The 13059-nt window shown below is 59.9% G+C and overlaps 6 protein-coding genes across 6 annotated transcripts; 3 read left to right on the top strand and 3 right to left on the bottom strand.

Moving 5' to 3' along the window:
* Positions 1-77: 77 nt before the first annotated feature.
* Positions 78-1733, bottom strand: ACA1_155670 (SPRY domain containing protein; the record flags this gene model as incomplete). The annotated part of the gene is made up of 8 exons (XM_004340601.1): positions 78-189; positions 283-379; positions 494-597; positions 678-759; positions 869-978; positions 1071-1158; positions 1265-1358; positions 1470-1733. 8 exons carry the CDS (start codon positions 1731-1733, stop codon positions 78-80), a joined length of 951 nt encoding a protein of 316 aa, XP_004340649.1.
* A 433-nt stretch (positions 1734-2166) lies between these two features.
* Positions 2167-3866, bottom strand: ACA1_155660 (dual specificity phosphatase 12, putative; the record flags this gene model as incomplete). Its single annotated transcript, XM_004340600.1, has 7 exons — positions 2167-2234; positions 2325-2585; positions 2683-2808; positions 2895-3054; positions 3132-3175; positions 3474-3561; positions 3726-3866. 7 exons carry the CDS (start codon positions 3864-3866, stop codon positions 2167-2169), a joined length of 888 nt encoding a protein of 295 aa, XP_004340648.1.
* Positions 3867-4428: 562 nt separating this feature from the next.
* Positions 4429-5858, top strand: ACA1_155650 (metallobeta-lactamase domain containing protein; the record flags this gene model as incomplete). The annotated part of the gene is made up of 4 exons (XM_004340599.1): positions 4429-4649; positions 4754-5136; positions 5226-5527; positions 5640-5858. The coding sequence occupies 4 exons, from the start codon at positions 4429-4431 to the stop codon at positions 5856-5858; spliced, it is 1125 nt and encodes a 374-aa protein (XP_004340647.1).
* Positions 5859-5909: 51 nt separating this feature from the next.
* On the top strand, positions 5910-8990 carry ACA1_155640 (vacuolar sorting protein 9 (vps9) domain containing protein; the record flags this gene model as incomplete). Its single annotated transcript, XM_004340598.1, has 10 exons — positions 5910-6066; positions 6185-6286; positions 6418-6530; positions 6606-6655; positions 6759-6915; positions 7031-7149; positions 7186-7307; positions 7413-7562; positions 7643-7784; positions 7973-8990. The coding sequence occupies 10 exons, from the start codon at positions 5910-5912 to the stop codon at positions 8988-8990; spliced, it is 2130 nt and encodes a 709-aa protein (XP_004340646.1).
* Positions 8991-9143: 153 nt separating this feature from the next.
* Positions 9144-11245, top strand: ACA1_155630 (ankyrin repeat protein; the record flags this gene model as incomplete). Its single annotated transcript, XM_004340597.1, has 10 exons — positions 9144-9231; positions 9336-9479; positions 9788-9963; positions 10094-10203; positions 10289-10417; positions 10507-10603; positions 10703-10764; positions 10846-10960; positions 11030-11075; positions 11145-11245. The coding sequence occupies 10 exons, from the start codon at positions 9144-9146 to the stop codon at positions 11243-11245; spliced, it is 1068 nt and encodes a 355-aa protein (XP_004340645.1).
* Positions 11246-11390: 145 nt separating this feature from the next.
* Positions 11391-12734, bottom strand: ACA1_155620 (uncharacterized protein; the record flags this gene model as incomplete). Its single annotated transcript, XM_004340596.1, has 1 exon — positions 11391-12734. A coding segment is annotated over one exon (1344 nt), but the record flags the coding sequence as incomplete, so codon positions are not given.
* Positions 12735-13059: the final 325 nt, after the last annotated feature.

The following is a 13059-nucleotide window of genomic DNA, read 5'->3' as shown; positions in this document are numbered from 1 at the left end:
TGGAGAGACGGGCCTCTGGATTGTTCTGTACAGCAGCGCTTGAGGGCTGCAGGAGGTGTGATGAGTGCGGGGGCAGCTCAGGCCGTAGCGAGCTCTTGCTCCTCTTCATCGCACGGGGGCTCGGGCACCCGTGGCCGCACCACGATTTGGAGCGCGTGGCGCGGGTGGAACACGCCCACACAGGGAAACCTGGTGATGACACACACGCACCGCCGCACACGCACCGAGACACGAGATCAGCTTCCATAATAGACCAAGTTCCAGCTGACTTGGGGGGAGTACCAGGTGCCAGTGATGCGCATCCTGCTGCTCACGGCCTTCGAGTTGAGGAAGAAGGTCAGCCACCCGTGCTCCTCCTCGCGGTAGTCCACCATCACACCTGAACGTTCGCGTGCCGTGCGGGTGTGGGTGTCGCAGGTGTGAGCCAGTCTTCTTCGCCGATCAGAGAATCCCCCACAATCACACACTCGAGCTTTCTCGTTCAAGGGCGTACCGATCTTGTCGCCGTACTCGTACTTGCCCAGGTGCTGGTGATTGCCCTCGAGAGACGGCGATGAATAGAGGGTCCCGTTCCCGCCGTAGGCGTAGCACAGATCGCTGCGAGCACGAACGTGTGCACGATTAGCGTCGATTAGCCCGCGGCGGAGGGTAATGGCGCGGGGGAAGGGGCGGGGTACCTGAGCCACATCAGCATCTTCTCCACCGGCACGGCCTCATTGGTGGAGCACAGACCGACGTACGGGTGGTACCGAACCTCATCTGGCATGACACACACACATACACACACGACACACACAAACACACACAGCGGTTAGGTGGTAACGTCCCAGTCTGGGCTACGAGAACGGGAGAGGGGGGCGTAAGGTACTGGGGCAGCGGGATTCGACTTCAAAGTAGTGCAGGCCCGAGCCGGGCTTGTACTCCACCGTCGCACGAATGGTCCGGTTATCGGTGCCTTCAACCGAGTTGTCTGAGTTGCTGTGGTGGTCGTTCGGCCAATTCGGCACAATGGCATCAGCACCGGCCACACGACGCACACGACACGCGCGGCACGCAAGAGGTACGCGTACAGGCTCGAGGGCATGGTGACGGTGAGCCCGTCGTCCGTGGCGATCAGCTGAGGGTGCTTCTCCGTGGGATGCCAGCGAGGCGTAGCCTCTGCGGGGGAGCGAGCACAGCACATCAGAATAATAAGAACCAACGCCAACACCACCACAACCAACTGGTGTGGTGCTACGTGGGAGGGGGGGGGCAGAAGTGGTACCGTAGTCGCGGTAGGCCAGCTTCCACGAGCTTGGGGCGTTCTTGGGGCGAAAGCCGAACCGCGCACCGAACAACTCCCGCCACAGCGCGTCGTCCTGTGCCGCACACGCACACGCACACGCACACGCACACGGGGGGGGGGTCAGCACCATCGTCAAGCAGGGCCTAACACTACGACAGCACACAGGTGGCGGACACGGTCAAACCTCGGCGATGGCGCGAAGGCGGCGGTCGACTTGCGCGAAGGCGCCCAAGGCGCCCACGCCCAGGTGGGACGCCACCACGAGCAGCACTTCGTCGGGCAGCTCGCCGAGGGCGGTGGTGGCGCTGGTGAGCTGCTGAAGAAGCGGTGGCGGCTGCGTCGCTGGGGTAACCTCCTCGAGGGAGCAGGACTGGAGTCCAACCAGGAGGCTCGACATCACAGACGCGGTGGCGGCGAGGTCATGGCTCTGTGCTATGATGGTGCCCATGTGGTCGAGCTGCGAAGTTGCCCTTCTTTTTGTGTTTTCTTGAATCCGTTGCTGGGGCGCGAATTAGATGAATTGAATCAATGTAGCTTGGAAATCTCGGTTTCAATTCGAATTCAAGTCAACAGATGGGGTCGTTGGTGGTTGAGGTTGATGTATCGTATAGTCGCGGATATACGGCGTATACGATGAATCAACAAAGAGTGCGTCTGTGGGGCGGTGGTGTGGCTCGTGAAATAAATAAAATAAATAAAAAGCAGTAAATCAAGAGGTTGGCTTCTGGCGGCACGAGGAGAGGCCGCAGTCCAGTCGCACAGAGGGCACCCACCCACGACTCCTCCTGCCAGCCAAGCTTCAGGCCAAGAAGTGGAGATACTGAAGGGCGGGCACAGCAGAAGCTCACATTCGCTTTAGGCCTACCAAGTCGAGGGGGTGGTCAGCAGACTCGGTTCTTGGTGATGAGGAAGGCGGGGATGGCGTGACCACCACACGCACATCGCGAGCCTGTCTTACAGATAGAGTGTTGGTCATCATGACGACCTCAGCTGAGAAGAGAAACAACGAAGCGATGGGCAATGCATGGTGTGCACGTACCCTGCCAGTTCCACGACCCGATGCGCGACTTGCACTTGGGGCAGTAGAAGGTGCCCTCGCTCTTCTTCAGCTCGTCGGCGCCCAACGATTCGAGCATCCAGGCCATCGGCTCGACGAACACCGACGCACACGGGGCCGACGATCGTCCGACAAAGGCCGACCCCACCGCAGCCGCCGCGTCATTGCTTGGTGCCCCTCGCCCCTTCTTGTTGGCCCTGCGGTAGTTGGTGTTCTCGACAAAGACCCGGTACACGTCTTCACCTGTAGTGCGGCGGTTGCGTGTGCGTACGGGCGATGCTATGAATGAAGGCGTCGAACAGGACAACCTTTAACAGTGCGCTGATGAGGGAAAGCGAACCTGTGGCGTGGTGAAGAACGTTGGCCGCGCTGAAGAGTGGTTGTCTGCACTTGTAGCACGAGAAGCAGCGCTGCTGGGTCGGCCGTCGTATCGCGGCAAAGTAGTGGGCCGGCAGTTCTCCGCTCTCTGCTCAGCGTCATGCAAGAATCAGCGCCTCCGACGCCACAGGTCGACCAGTACCAAATGAATCACCACTCAAGCGAGTCAAGTACCATTCATGACCATGCGCAGTTTCTCTGCACGGTAGTGCTTGGTCAGGTCCTCGGCCGCCGCCACGTCAGCGTCGGTAGCGGACTCCGTCTCGCTCTCCTGGTTCTGGCTCTGGTTCTGGCTATCTCTGGCCGCCTTCCGTCGCTGTCGCACGAGCATTTGCTGATTCGCCCACCACACAAGACAAAGAATGTGAGTAATGCACGATCTAGAAGGTACCAACAAGGGGAAGGTGGTACGTGGTAGACGGTCAGCTGTCGCCTGAAGCCAGGGTTGGGCGAGGCTGCTGGTCGCACGAGCTGTAGGTGTGTCAGGGCTGCGTCTGGGGTGAGACCTTCTACCTTCATCAGATGGCTCAAAACGATCATGGCCGAACGTGACACTCCGGCAGAACTGCAACATCACACGCACACGCACACGCACGCACACGCACACGCACACGCACACGCACACGCACGCACACGCACACGCACACGCACACGCACACATCGCAAAAACACATACACGCATGACGCATGTGAAAGGCAGAATGGGAGACTCTCAACCAGGAAGTAGAACAAAGTACCAATGGACCAGCACACCACCCGCTCGGATCCCTCCGTCGATGAAGTTGTGGCACGCAGCCAGGTGTTGCAGGAGGTCCTCATCCTCTGCACTCACCACCCTCCACTACATCAGCACGAGGAAGGACGACCACGTAGACATGTGTGCATTGTGTAGCAGTGTGCTGTACCTGTGTCCATGGCGGACACCACCTTGTATGCAAACCGCTACTCATGGTCATCATGGTCAGCTTTAGTTGTAGAGGGAAAGAGGGGAGGGGGAAGCTTCACCTCGGGCCAGAAGGGAGCGATGCCCCACGCCACGGTGAGGATGTGGGTAATGCCTCGCGCCGCCAGCCACTCCTCATCACTCGCCGCGGCCAGCGACCCGATGTAGAGCCCCCGCCGCACCTCCGCGCCCTCGCTCTCCATTTTATATAATTATTTACATTATTGTGTCCTCATTTTTCTTGATTATAGTTATTTGTTCTTTTTTAAATAATCTATTTTCCTTTTCTTCATCGGAGCCAAGCGATTGCCCCGGATGGGTTGAGGTTCCGTTCTCCCGGCCTCTCCGGTGGGTCTTCGGGGACGTTCGCCAGGGCGCACCAATCGGCTCAGGCGCACCTGACCCAAGACCTCGCGGGGTCAAACACGCGGCAGCCCCCACCGCACCACCACAAGCCACTTCAACACACAAGAGTCACTCACCATCATGCGACGTGTTCTGTCGGCTGCTGCCACTTCCACCACCACTTGCCGCAGCGCCACCCACAACAGCCTCCTTCGGCTTACCTCAGACCCAACCTCTTGCGGTTCGGCCCCCCCCCGATATATTTATTTATCAATTATTATACATTATTTATTTCTTCCCAATATATCTTTATTTAGTGTAGCGCGCGTAATGCACAATTTTATTATAATCATTATATTTGATAAATGAATAAATAGCACGACGTAGAGACTGACGTCAGTGCCCTAACGAAGCGCGGGGATGGCCACGACGACGAGTAACGAGAACCACCTGCTGCTGGAGCTGAACGGCGGCGAGGCCTGCAAGACGTACCTCATCGCCGACCGGCAGCGGCGGAAGGCGGCGCTGCTGGACCCGCTCAAGCAGAACATCCCCAAGTACCTGGGCGTGCTGGCCTACCACCAGCTCCAGCTCGAGTACATCTTCGACTCCCACTCCCACGCCGACCACTTCACCGCCGGGTACGTCGTCGTTTCCCATCTTTCTTCGCTCCACCCTACGTGCGCTAACCAGCTCACGACACACACACACACACACACACACAACACACACACCACGCGCACAGGTTCGAGCTGGCGATGTTGACCGAGGGCAAGCTGGCCATGCACGAGAATGCCCCGGCGCCCAAGGTCAAGGTCCACGTGCGCGACGGCGACGTGCTGCGCGTGGGCGACATCGAGGTCAAGGTGATGCACACGCCCGGGCACACGCCGGACAGCATCGCGCTCTACCTGCCTCGGCTAGGCCACCTCTACTCGGGCGACACGCTCATGATCGGCGGCACCGGGCGCACCGACTTTGCGGGCGGTGACCCCGGGCAGTCGTACGACAGCATCCAGCGCATGTTCGCGCTGCCCGAGGACACGGTGCTGTGGCCGGGCCACGACTACCGAGGCAACGTGTCCTCCACGATCGGCCACGAGAAGCGAACCAACCCCCGCGCCGGCGGTACCCGTCTCACCACCACAGTCACGCGCAACCGGTCTCTATGTGAGTCTCACGTGTTGTGTGTGGGTGTGTGTGTGTGTTGTCGCTAGGCGGGAAGACGCGCGATGAGTACATCCACATCATGAACAACCTGGGCCTGCCGCTGCCCCAGAAGATCATGGAAGCGCTCCAGTGCAATGTGTCGGCGTCCAACGACACGGCCATGAAGTTCCCCACCATCGCCGAGCTCAACGAGATCCGTCAGCTCGAGCCGAAGCTGGTCAGGCAACTGCTTGCGGAGTCGGACGACAAGCGACCGGTGGTTGTCGACGTGCGGCAGCCTGACGAGGTCGACGGCGAGCTGGGCCACATTCCAGGCAGCATCACGCTCCCACTGTCCGAGCTGACCAAGGTCCGTTCTCTCTCCCTCCTTGCATGTGTGTCGTGTGTGTCGTGTGTGTCGTGTGTGTCGTGTGTGTCGTGTGCGCCGTGCTGACCATGCGCATTACACGCGGTGGAAACAGAGGTACCAGGAGCTGGAGCAGTACAAGGGCAGGAACATCATCTGCGTGTGCCGCGCGGGCGTGCGCAGCACCACTGCGGCGGCCCTGCTCACCGGCCTGGGCTTCCCCAACATCCACAACATGCGCGGCGGCATGCTGGCGTGGAACCAGAAGGAGTCCGCCACCGCCTGGTCGCTCAAGCAGGACGACAGAAAAGAAAAGGGAGAAGGAAATTATTGAGGGAAAACTGGCTCCAACATTGACCTCTGGATATAATAAATAGATGCAACAATGGAAGAAGAGGAGGACGTAACTACCAACCCCTTTTTCATTACTCTCAAGCAGAGGCATGCCGGGCTCTACCAGCTTGTCCAATCCAAATGCTACGTCGTGTGCGTGCCTCAAGCCGCGAGCCTTGCCGGCACCACCCTCTCCGAAGAGTTCTTGAGTACTCCTGCCTCCTCTTTCGTTCGCCTTTGCACAACTGCTTTTGGCATTCGTTTAATCAACGACGCCGCGGCCATCGATCAATTTTATTCGATAAATTGTAATTTATCCTGTTGTAGAGCTCCACATTCTGGCGTCGTCGCCGTACTTCCAGGGGAGCTTTACGACTTTGAGCGATAAGAGCGTCGAGCTGGAAGATAATCACATCACCACAACTGAAGGTTCCTTTACCCTCCGCGAGATTCGTCATCATTCCCACAATCTCTGAAATGAGGATTGCCGAGGTGAGCCCATTCGCTCCATCTGACCCTGCGCTATGTAACCTTCGCACCGCGGCCAAAACGGTCTTCAGGGTTCGCAGAGCAACGGAGGATCAAGGTTCTCTCCGAGGAGCTCTTCTACAACGCTCAGTCGCAGGGCTTCCGCGTTCTGCTCATCGAGCGACCTTTCATCGGAGGCACCGAGGTATGGCACTCTCCATGTGCTGGTCCCATCCCTGTTCGGCGATCGTATAGTATACTGAGCACATGCACGGTGCAGGTGACCGACAACCACCAGAGCATTCTGCCCAAGGAGCGAACGGCCACTGCGTACGTTGTTGCGCGCCACCACAACGTGAGCGGCATGACGAGACAAGTGATGATGGTGGTGATGTCGCTCGCTCGCTCGCTCACGCAATTTTGCCTCACGCAGGGTCAAGTACTTCTTGGACTCGTTCCCCGAGAACGAGATCGTGCTGCAGAAGATCGACGAGACCACGGGCGAGTTCAACAAGACGTACGTGATCGTCAAAGGATTCGAGTCGCACGTGGTCAGGAAGGTGCAGGAGCTCTACAACTACGCCGTCGAGGTAACCATTCTCTCCCGCCCCGTTGTGGTAGTGGCCTGCGTGTGGGCGCTGACTTATGGCGTTGCGCGTGTGCGGTGGTGCGTGTGTGTGTGCCTGTGCGTGCGTTGCTTACCAGGCCCTGCTATGCGCCAATCCAGTCTTCCGAGAATTTCATATCAGAAACAGGAATCTGGCTGAGTTCAAGGAGATCGTCGAAGTGTACGTCGAAGCGCACAGAAGCCAGCCGGACTCCCCGTTCTTACACAACCTTCTTCTTCTTTTTCGGCGCAGGTATGTGCTCAACCGACTCCACGCCAAGCTGTGGGACGACTTCACGACCCTCTTCGCCAAGGAGGACAACGATCTCCTCTCGCTCGCCTCATCACTCAAAAACTTGAGGCAGAGCGATGTTGGTACGCATTCTCTCCTGCACACATTCCTCCCAATTGCAATGACTCTTCTCACCCAACCACTCTCGTGTGTGTGGTGTGTGTGTGGTGTGGTGTGGTGTGCCACAGGCGTTCGGCAGGCGTTGCAGTGTAGCATGGTGGCGCCCAGCAGGCACTTCAAGTACATGGACACGTGCACGTCTCCGCTGGAAAAGCTCTACTGCCTCAAGGAGACGTGCGATCTCATCATGAAGACCGTGGCTGCCAGTCAGCCTCCAGGTATGTACTGCTGTGCGAGAGTGAGCTGACTCGTTCGCACAACACAAGCTCACTCCATCCAACCCCCACTCGCTGCGCAGATTCGCAGGAGAGCGTGACGACCGACGACTTGATCCCCTTCCTGGTGTACATAATTGTCCTCTCCAAGCCCAAAAACCTCCGCACAAACCTCTTCCTCATGGAGAACCTCACCTTCATCGGCCTCTCAACCAACGAAATGGGGTACGCTCGCGCCTCGATGCACACGACACACGACACGACACGACAACACGACACGACACGACAACACACACGACACGCACACGACACGACACGACACGACACGACACGACACGACACGACACACGCGACATGCGACACACGTATGCGGCGCCTGTTCTTACCGGACTATTGTTTGTGACCTGCGCCAGGTTCAACCTGGTGTCGCTGCAAGCGGCTGTACAATATCTGCGGAGCAAGGAGTTGGCCAAGTTCGTCGACGCAGAGGCCAGCGACAGTGTGTTCCGCGACAACTCGCCGCTCAAATCGCTCGGCAATGCCATCTTCACGCGCCACTCGTCGTTCTTCTCCTCTCCCTCCGCCGCCGCCTCGTCCGCCGACGCGTCGCCCCACAGCGATTCCGGAGCCGGAGCGCAGAGTGAGTCCGCCGTGCAGCAGGAGAAGCGGTCGACCTACCGGATCTCGGCGCTGACCGATGACGACTCATTTCCGCCGCCCGCCGCGTCATCGTCGGCCTCGTCGCACGTCGCCTCCTCCTACTCCCTGACGCCCGTCTACGGCAGCACGCCTTCTCCCTCATCGGCCTCTCCATCTCCCGCTTCGCATCCATCGCCGTCGTCGGCCGAGGTGTCGTCGCCTTCGTCGGGCGGCGCGCCGCCCAGGCTCCACTACCGGTCCCTCTCGTCGCTCTTCCCGTCCTTCGGCCGCGGAGGCCGACGGGCCGACAAGAGCGACTCGATGCCGGCCGCCTCCTTCACCTCATCCTCTTCTTCCACCTCCTCTTCTGCCACGTCATCCTCCCGATCACCCTACGAACGCGTATCGCCTCGCTCTTCCTCTTCCACATCTTCTTCTTCACCATCACCATCACCATCATCATCATCATCAGCTTCATCTGTGCCGCCTCTCTCCACGTCGGCGCACTCCCTCTCGTCGTCTTCCTCCTACACGGGCGGCAGCCGCCGCGGCGGCGGGGCGATCAGTGACCGAACGCACCACGGGCCGGCGCATGCGCGGTCTTCGTCGTCGGCCACGTTGCCGCCGCCTGGGTCGTTCGCGGCGTGGGCCACGCCGGTGCAGCGACCGCCGGCCGTCATCACGCTCGACGACGTGGCCACCAAGAAGGGCGACAACAGTGCCGACGACCTCGGCGACTTCCTCACCCAGCTGCAGAACGTCAAGGACGACGCCCTCAGCTCGCAAGGCTGACGTGTAACCAGAAATTCCCCTTTTAAATAACAAAATAATAAGTTGATATTGAACAAGAGGCATTAATTTATTAATGTTTTTTAAATTTTAACATTTGTTCTCATTGGCGGAGCGAACTAATACCAAGAAGTCCTCGCCAAAGACAAACAGAAGATGGACGGACACAACCTCGACGAGGCCGTGCGAGAGGGGAACCTGGCGGAGGTGCAACGCATCTTGGCCAGCTGCGCGTCGACGAAAGGTGTGAAACGACCTCTTCCATAATTGCCCCCGGACAGCTTCGTTCTTGCCCCCCCCCCGATGCTGTGTTCTTCGCTCTTTGACGGTCTTGTCTTTTTTAATTAGAGCGGGCCGCCGCGCTGGCCTCCGGAGAGCACAGCCAGGCGCGCTACAACCCGCTCACCCAGGCCGCCATGAAGAGCCTCCCCCTGGTGCGCGTCCTGCTCGACGCCGGCGCCGACCCCAATGCGCCCAACCCTCTGCCGAACAGTTACGACCACTACCCGTGCACTGCCGCCGGGCGCCCAAGCTCCGACTATTGACTGAAATTGTTCAATTTCTGTGTGCTGTGGTTCAGACCCGTGTGCGCTGCACTTCGCCGCGCGAATGCCCGAATCGACACCCGAGATAACCGAGGCCCTCATTCTGGCTGGCGCTGCGCTCGAGACGCCCGACGGTATGCACACTGCCCAGTCGTTGATATGAAATGTGACCCATGACTCGTATGTCGCGCGTGTCGCGCGTGTCGCGCGTGCGGTCGTGTGTGTACGTGTGTCGTGTGTCGTGTGCCAATGCAGTTACCCCGCTGCACATGGCCTGCAGGCAGGGCTCGCTGGAACAAGCCCGCATGTTGCTTCGGCACGGGGCCCGGGTCAACCCCGCGACCAACCTGGGCGGCACCACGCCGCTCCTCCTCGCCGTCATCTCCAACAACACGCAGCTGGTCCGATTCCTCATCGAAGCCGGCGCCGACGTACGATGGCACCACCACCTTCTCTCCCTGGTTCGGTGGCCACCGATCGCGCAATTAACGTGACGTGTGTGCGTGTTCGTGTGCGTGCGTGCGTGCGTGCGTGTGTGCGTGTGCGGGTACGTATGTGCAGGTGAACACTGACGGGGAAGAGGCGCTGCCTCCTCTGCACAGCGCCGCGCTGGAGGCCAACCTCGAGATGGTCGACGTGCTGCTCGCTGCAGGCGCCAACCCACGCCAGATGTACCCCTATTGACCTTGGCCTTGGCTTTTGACTATGATGGAATGTGTGCAATGTGTGACTCAAGGCTGCGCCGTACCACCGCAGAAGCCTAAAGGCCAGCTACACTCCCTTGATTCGAGCGTGTGATGCGGCGTCGACCAATTACGAGGCGCCCAACGTGGCGGGCGTCGCCCGGCGGCTGCTGGACCTCGGGGTCGACATCAACGCCCAAGGGTGCGTGGCCGCGCCCAACCCGCGGCGCGCTCCACACTTCATCTCCCCGCACTCACCGCTCGCGCTGCCTTCGCGCGGTTCGGCTACAGAGACGACGGGTGCACGGCACTGCTGCTGGCCTGCTGCCACGGGTTTGCCGAGGCCGCGGAGCTGCTGCTGGAGCGAGGCGCGAATGTCCACCTCCTGGTACCCGGCCTCCCCTCAGCCTCAAACCGGCGCCTCTCATAACTGTGACACACGCGATACACGCAACACACGCGACATACGACACGTTTGCACACACAGACTACTGGCGGGGCCTCGCCACTGCAGATGACAGCCCAGAACGGCCACCTCGCCATCGTGCGGTAGGTTACGACCTCAATAGGGAGTTCTCATGTCTACAAGTGATATTTTCCCCCTCACCACACCACTCAACACGTGCACAGGTCGCTGCTGCAGCGAGGGGCGGACGTGAACCTGCGCGATCAGGACGGCACCACGCCGCTCATCGCCGCCTGTCGTAACCTGATCCGCGAAGACGACTACCCGCAGCTCATCCAGGTCGGTTGACAAACAATCATTTTAATTTCACTATCATCTGTTTGGCTGACGTGGTTTACACACTGTCAGGAGCTCCTGGGCGCGGGGGCCTTGGCGCACTTCGTCAATCGCCGGGGTGCGCTGTCACTCTCTTTTGCTATGTTGACCATTGCTTGTTCTTTGGGGCTCATCAAGTGGTGCGCAGGTGAGTCGGCGGTGGAGCTGGCCGAGCTCGTCCTCGACGACGCCGACCCACTGCTCGCACGGCTCCAGCAAACGCGCAGCACCGACCTGTTGGCCGACTGACCACACCTCCAGCAGGGCTGACACCATCAACCACAATGCTGATGATGGTGAAGAGTAGTTTATTGGTTATTCTTCTTCAATACATTCTCTCTGTTTGCATTGCCGCCACCACCACGTCCCACGTCTTCACTCCTCTGCTTCACCATCACCTCATCTTCACTTCCTCTTCTTGCTGGGTGTCGATGTCCGCTTCAGCTTCAGCTTCTTCTGCAGCCGCCCCTTTCGCCGTCTTCTCCGACGACCCCCTCGCCGCCACCATCTTCCTCTTCCTCTTCCTCTCCCTCTCCTTCTCCCTCACCTCCTCTTCATCCTCCTCCTCCTCTTCCTCCTCGCCTTCCTCTTCTTCTTCTTCTTCTTCTTTCTCGACATCATCTTCTTCATCATCTTCTTCTTCATTCTTCGTCTTCTTCATCTTCTTAGGCAACACGGGCGGCATGTCGTGCGGCTCGTCGTAGAGGCCCGCCAGCCGCTTGCCCACCTCGGTCAGCTCCATCGGCGGCAGCCGGTCCACGTGCGCCTGGTACCGCGCCTTGAACTCCACGGCTGCCGCCGTCGTGTAGGTGCGCGGCATGCCGTTGCGCTTGAAGCCGCACGCGGCCCAGTGGCTCGACGTCGCCCGGTCGTTGAACGCCCGACGACGCGACACGAACTCGCGCTTGAGCACGTGCTGGACGGGCGCCATCGACACGTAGGCCACGATGCGGTCGCGCCCGTCGGGTCCCGGCGCGTCGTTCTGATGGGCCGTGTCCGAGTACCACACCAGCACGTCGCCCTCCTTGGCCCGCACGCGCGTGCGGCGCATTGGCACCGGCGCGTCGGCGTGGCGCTCAGGGTCGTCGTCATCAAGGTACCGGCGGCCGTCGCGCTCGATCTCGGCGATGAAGGGCTGGCGCTCGTTGCGCAGCTTGGCGCCGTCGCCGTCGCGCTGGGCAAAGGGGAAGAGGTGCCAGTTGTCCTTGCACTCGAGGCCGTTCACGCGGAAGTAGCCGTCGTGCGCGCGGTGGGACTTGTCCCACACCACCAGACCGCCGTCGTCGTCGCCGTCGCAGTCCTCCATCACCACCGCGGACTGGAGGCACTTGAAGGGCTTGGGCGTGGTGCCGTGGTCGAAGTGCGCCCAGTTGCCCTGCGCACGGCGCGCAGTCTGGGCCAGGTAGAGGCCGAACCCATCGAACGACACGCGCAGCTTGGCGGGGTCGCACCGAAAGTACTCGGCCCACATCTGCACCACCTCGGGCCGCTGGCGCAGGTGCCACATGAACCAGGCGTGGCCGCCGATCTTGTTGATGCCGTGGATGGAGCCGGCCGGCAGCTTGGACGCGGCCCAGGCCTTGGGGTTGTCGAAGGTGAGCTCCTCGTCCCACAGGCGGAAGTAGGTCTCGACGCCCTCCTTGAACGCGGCGGTGGCCTCCTTGGGCACGACGCCCTTCAGCCGTGCCCAGCCGTGCTCCTTCAGGTGGGCGCGCACTTCGTCGGTGAAGTACGTCGCCTCGTCAGCAGCACCCCCTCGCGCATTAGAACGACCAACCACCCACCACTTGCTTTCTACTTTGTTGCGGAGCCTCCATTCACAATCGATTTCTCTCTTTAGACGAAAGATAATAGTTCGACCGAACAAACCACACAGACCAGCAGTGACACGCGCGGACGAAGCGGTGGCCGAAGGTGTGCAGAAGGCGAAGCGCAACAACAAACTAAAAACTGGCCGCGTTTCCGCTTTTTGAGGCTGCTTGATGTCGACAACAAAGACTTCGCAGAATATTTTCTCCGAAATAATTTCAGCGTTCTTTTCCTTTTCTCTGTTGCGCTTTTCC

The sequence above is a fragment of the Acanthamoeba castellanii genome (genome assembly GCF_000313135.1).
Source record: "Acanthamoeba castellanii str. Neff unplaced genomic scaffold scf7180000084722, whole genome shotgun sequence".
Taxonomy (NCBI): Eukaryota; Discosea; order Longamoebia; family Acanthamoebidae; genus Acanthamoeba; species Acanthamoeba castellanii.
This window is presented reverse-complemented; position numbering and strand designations above follow the sequence as displayed.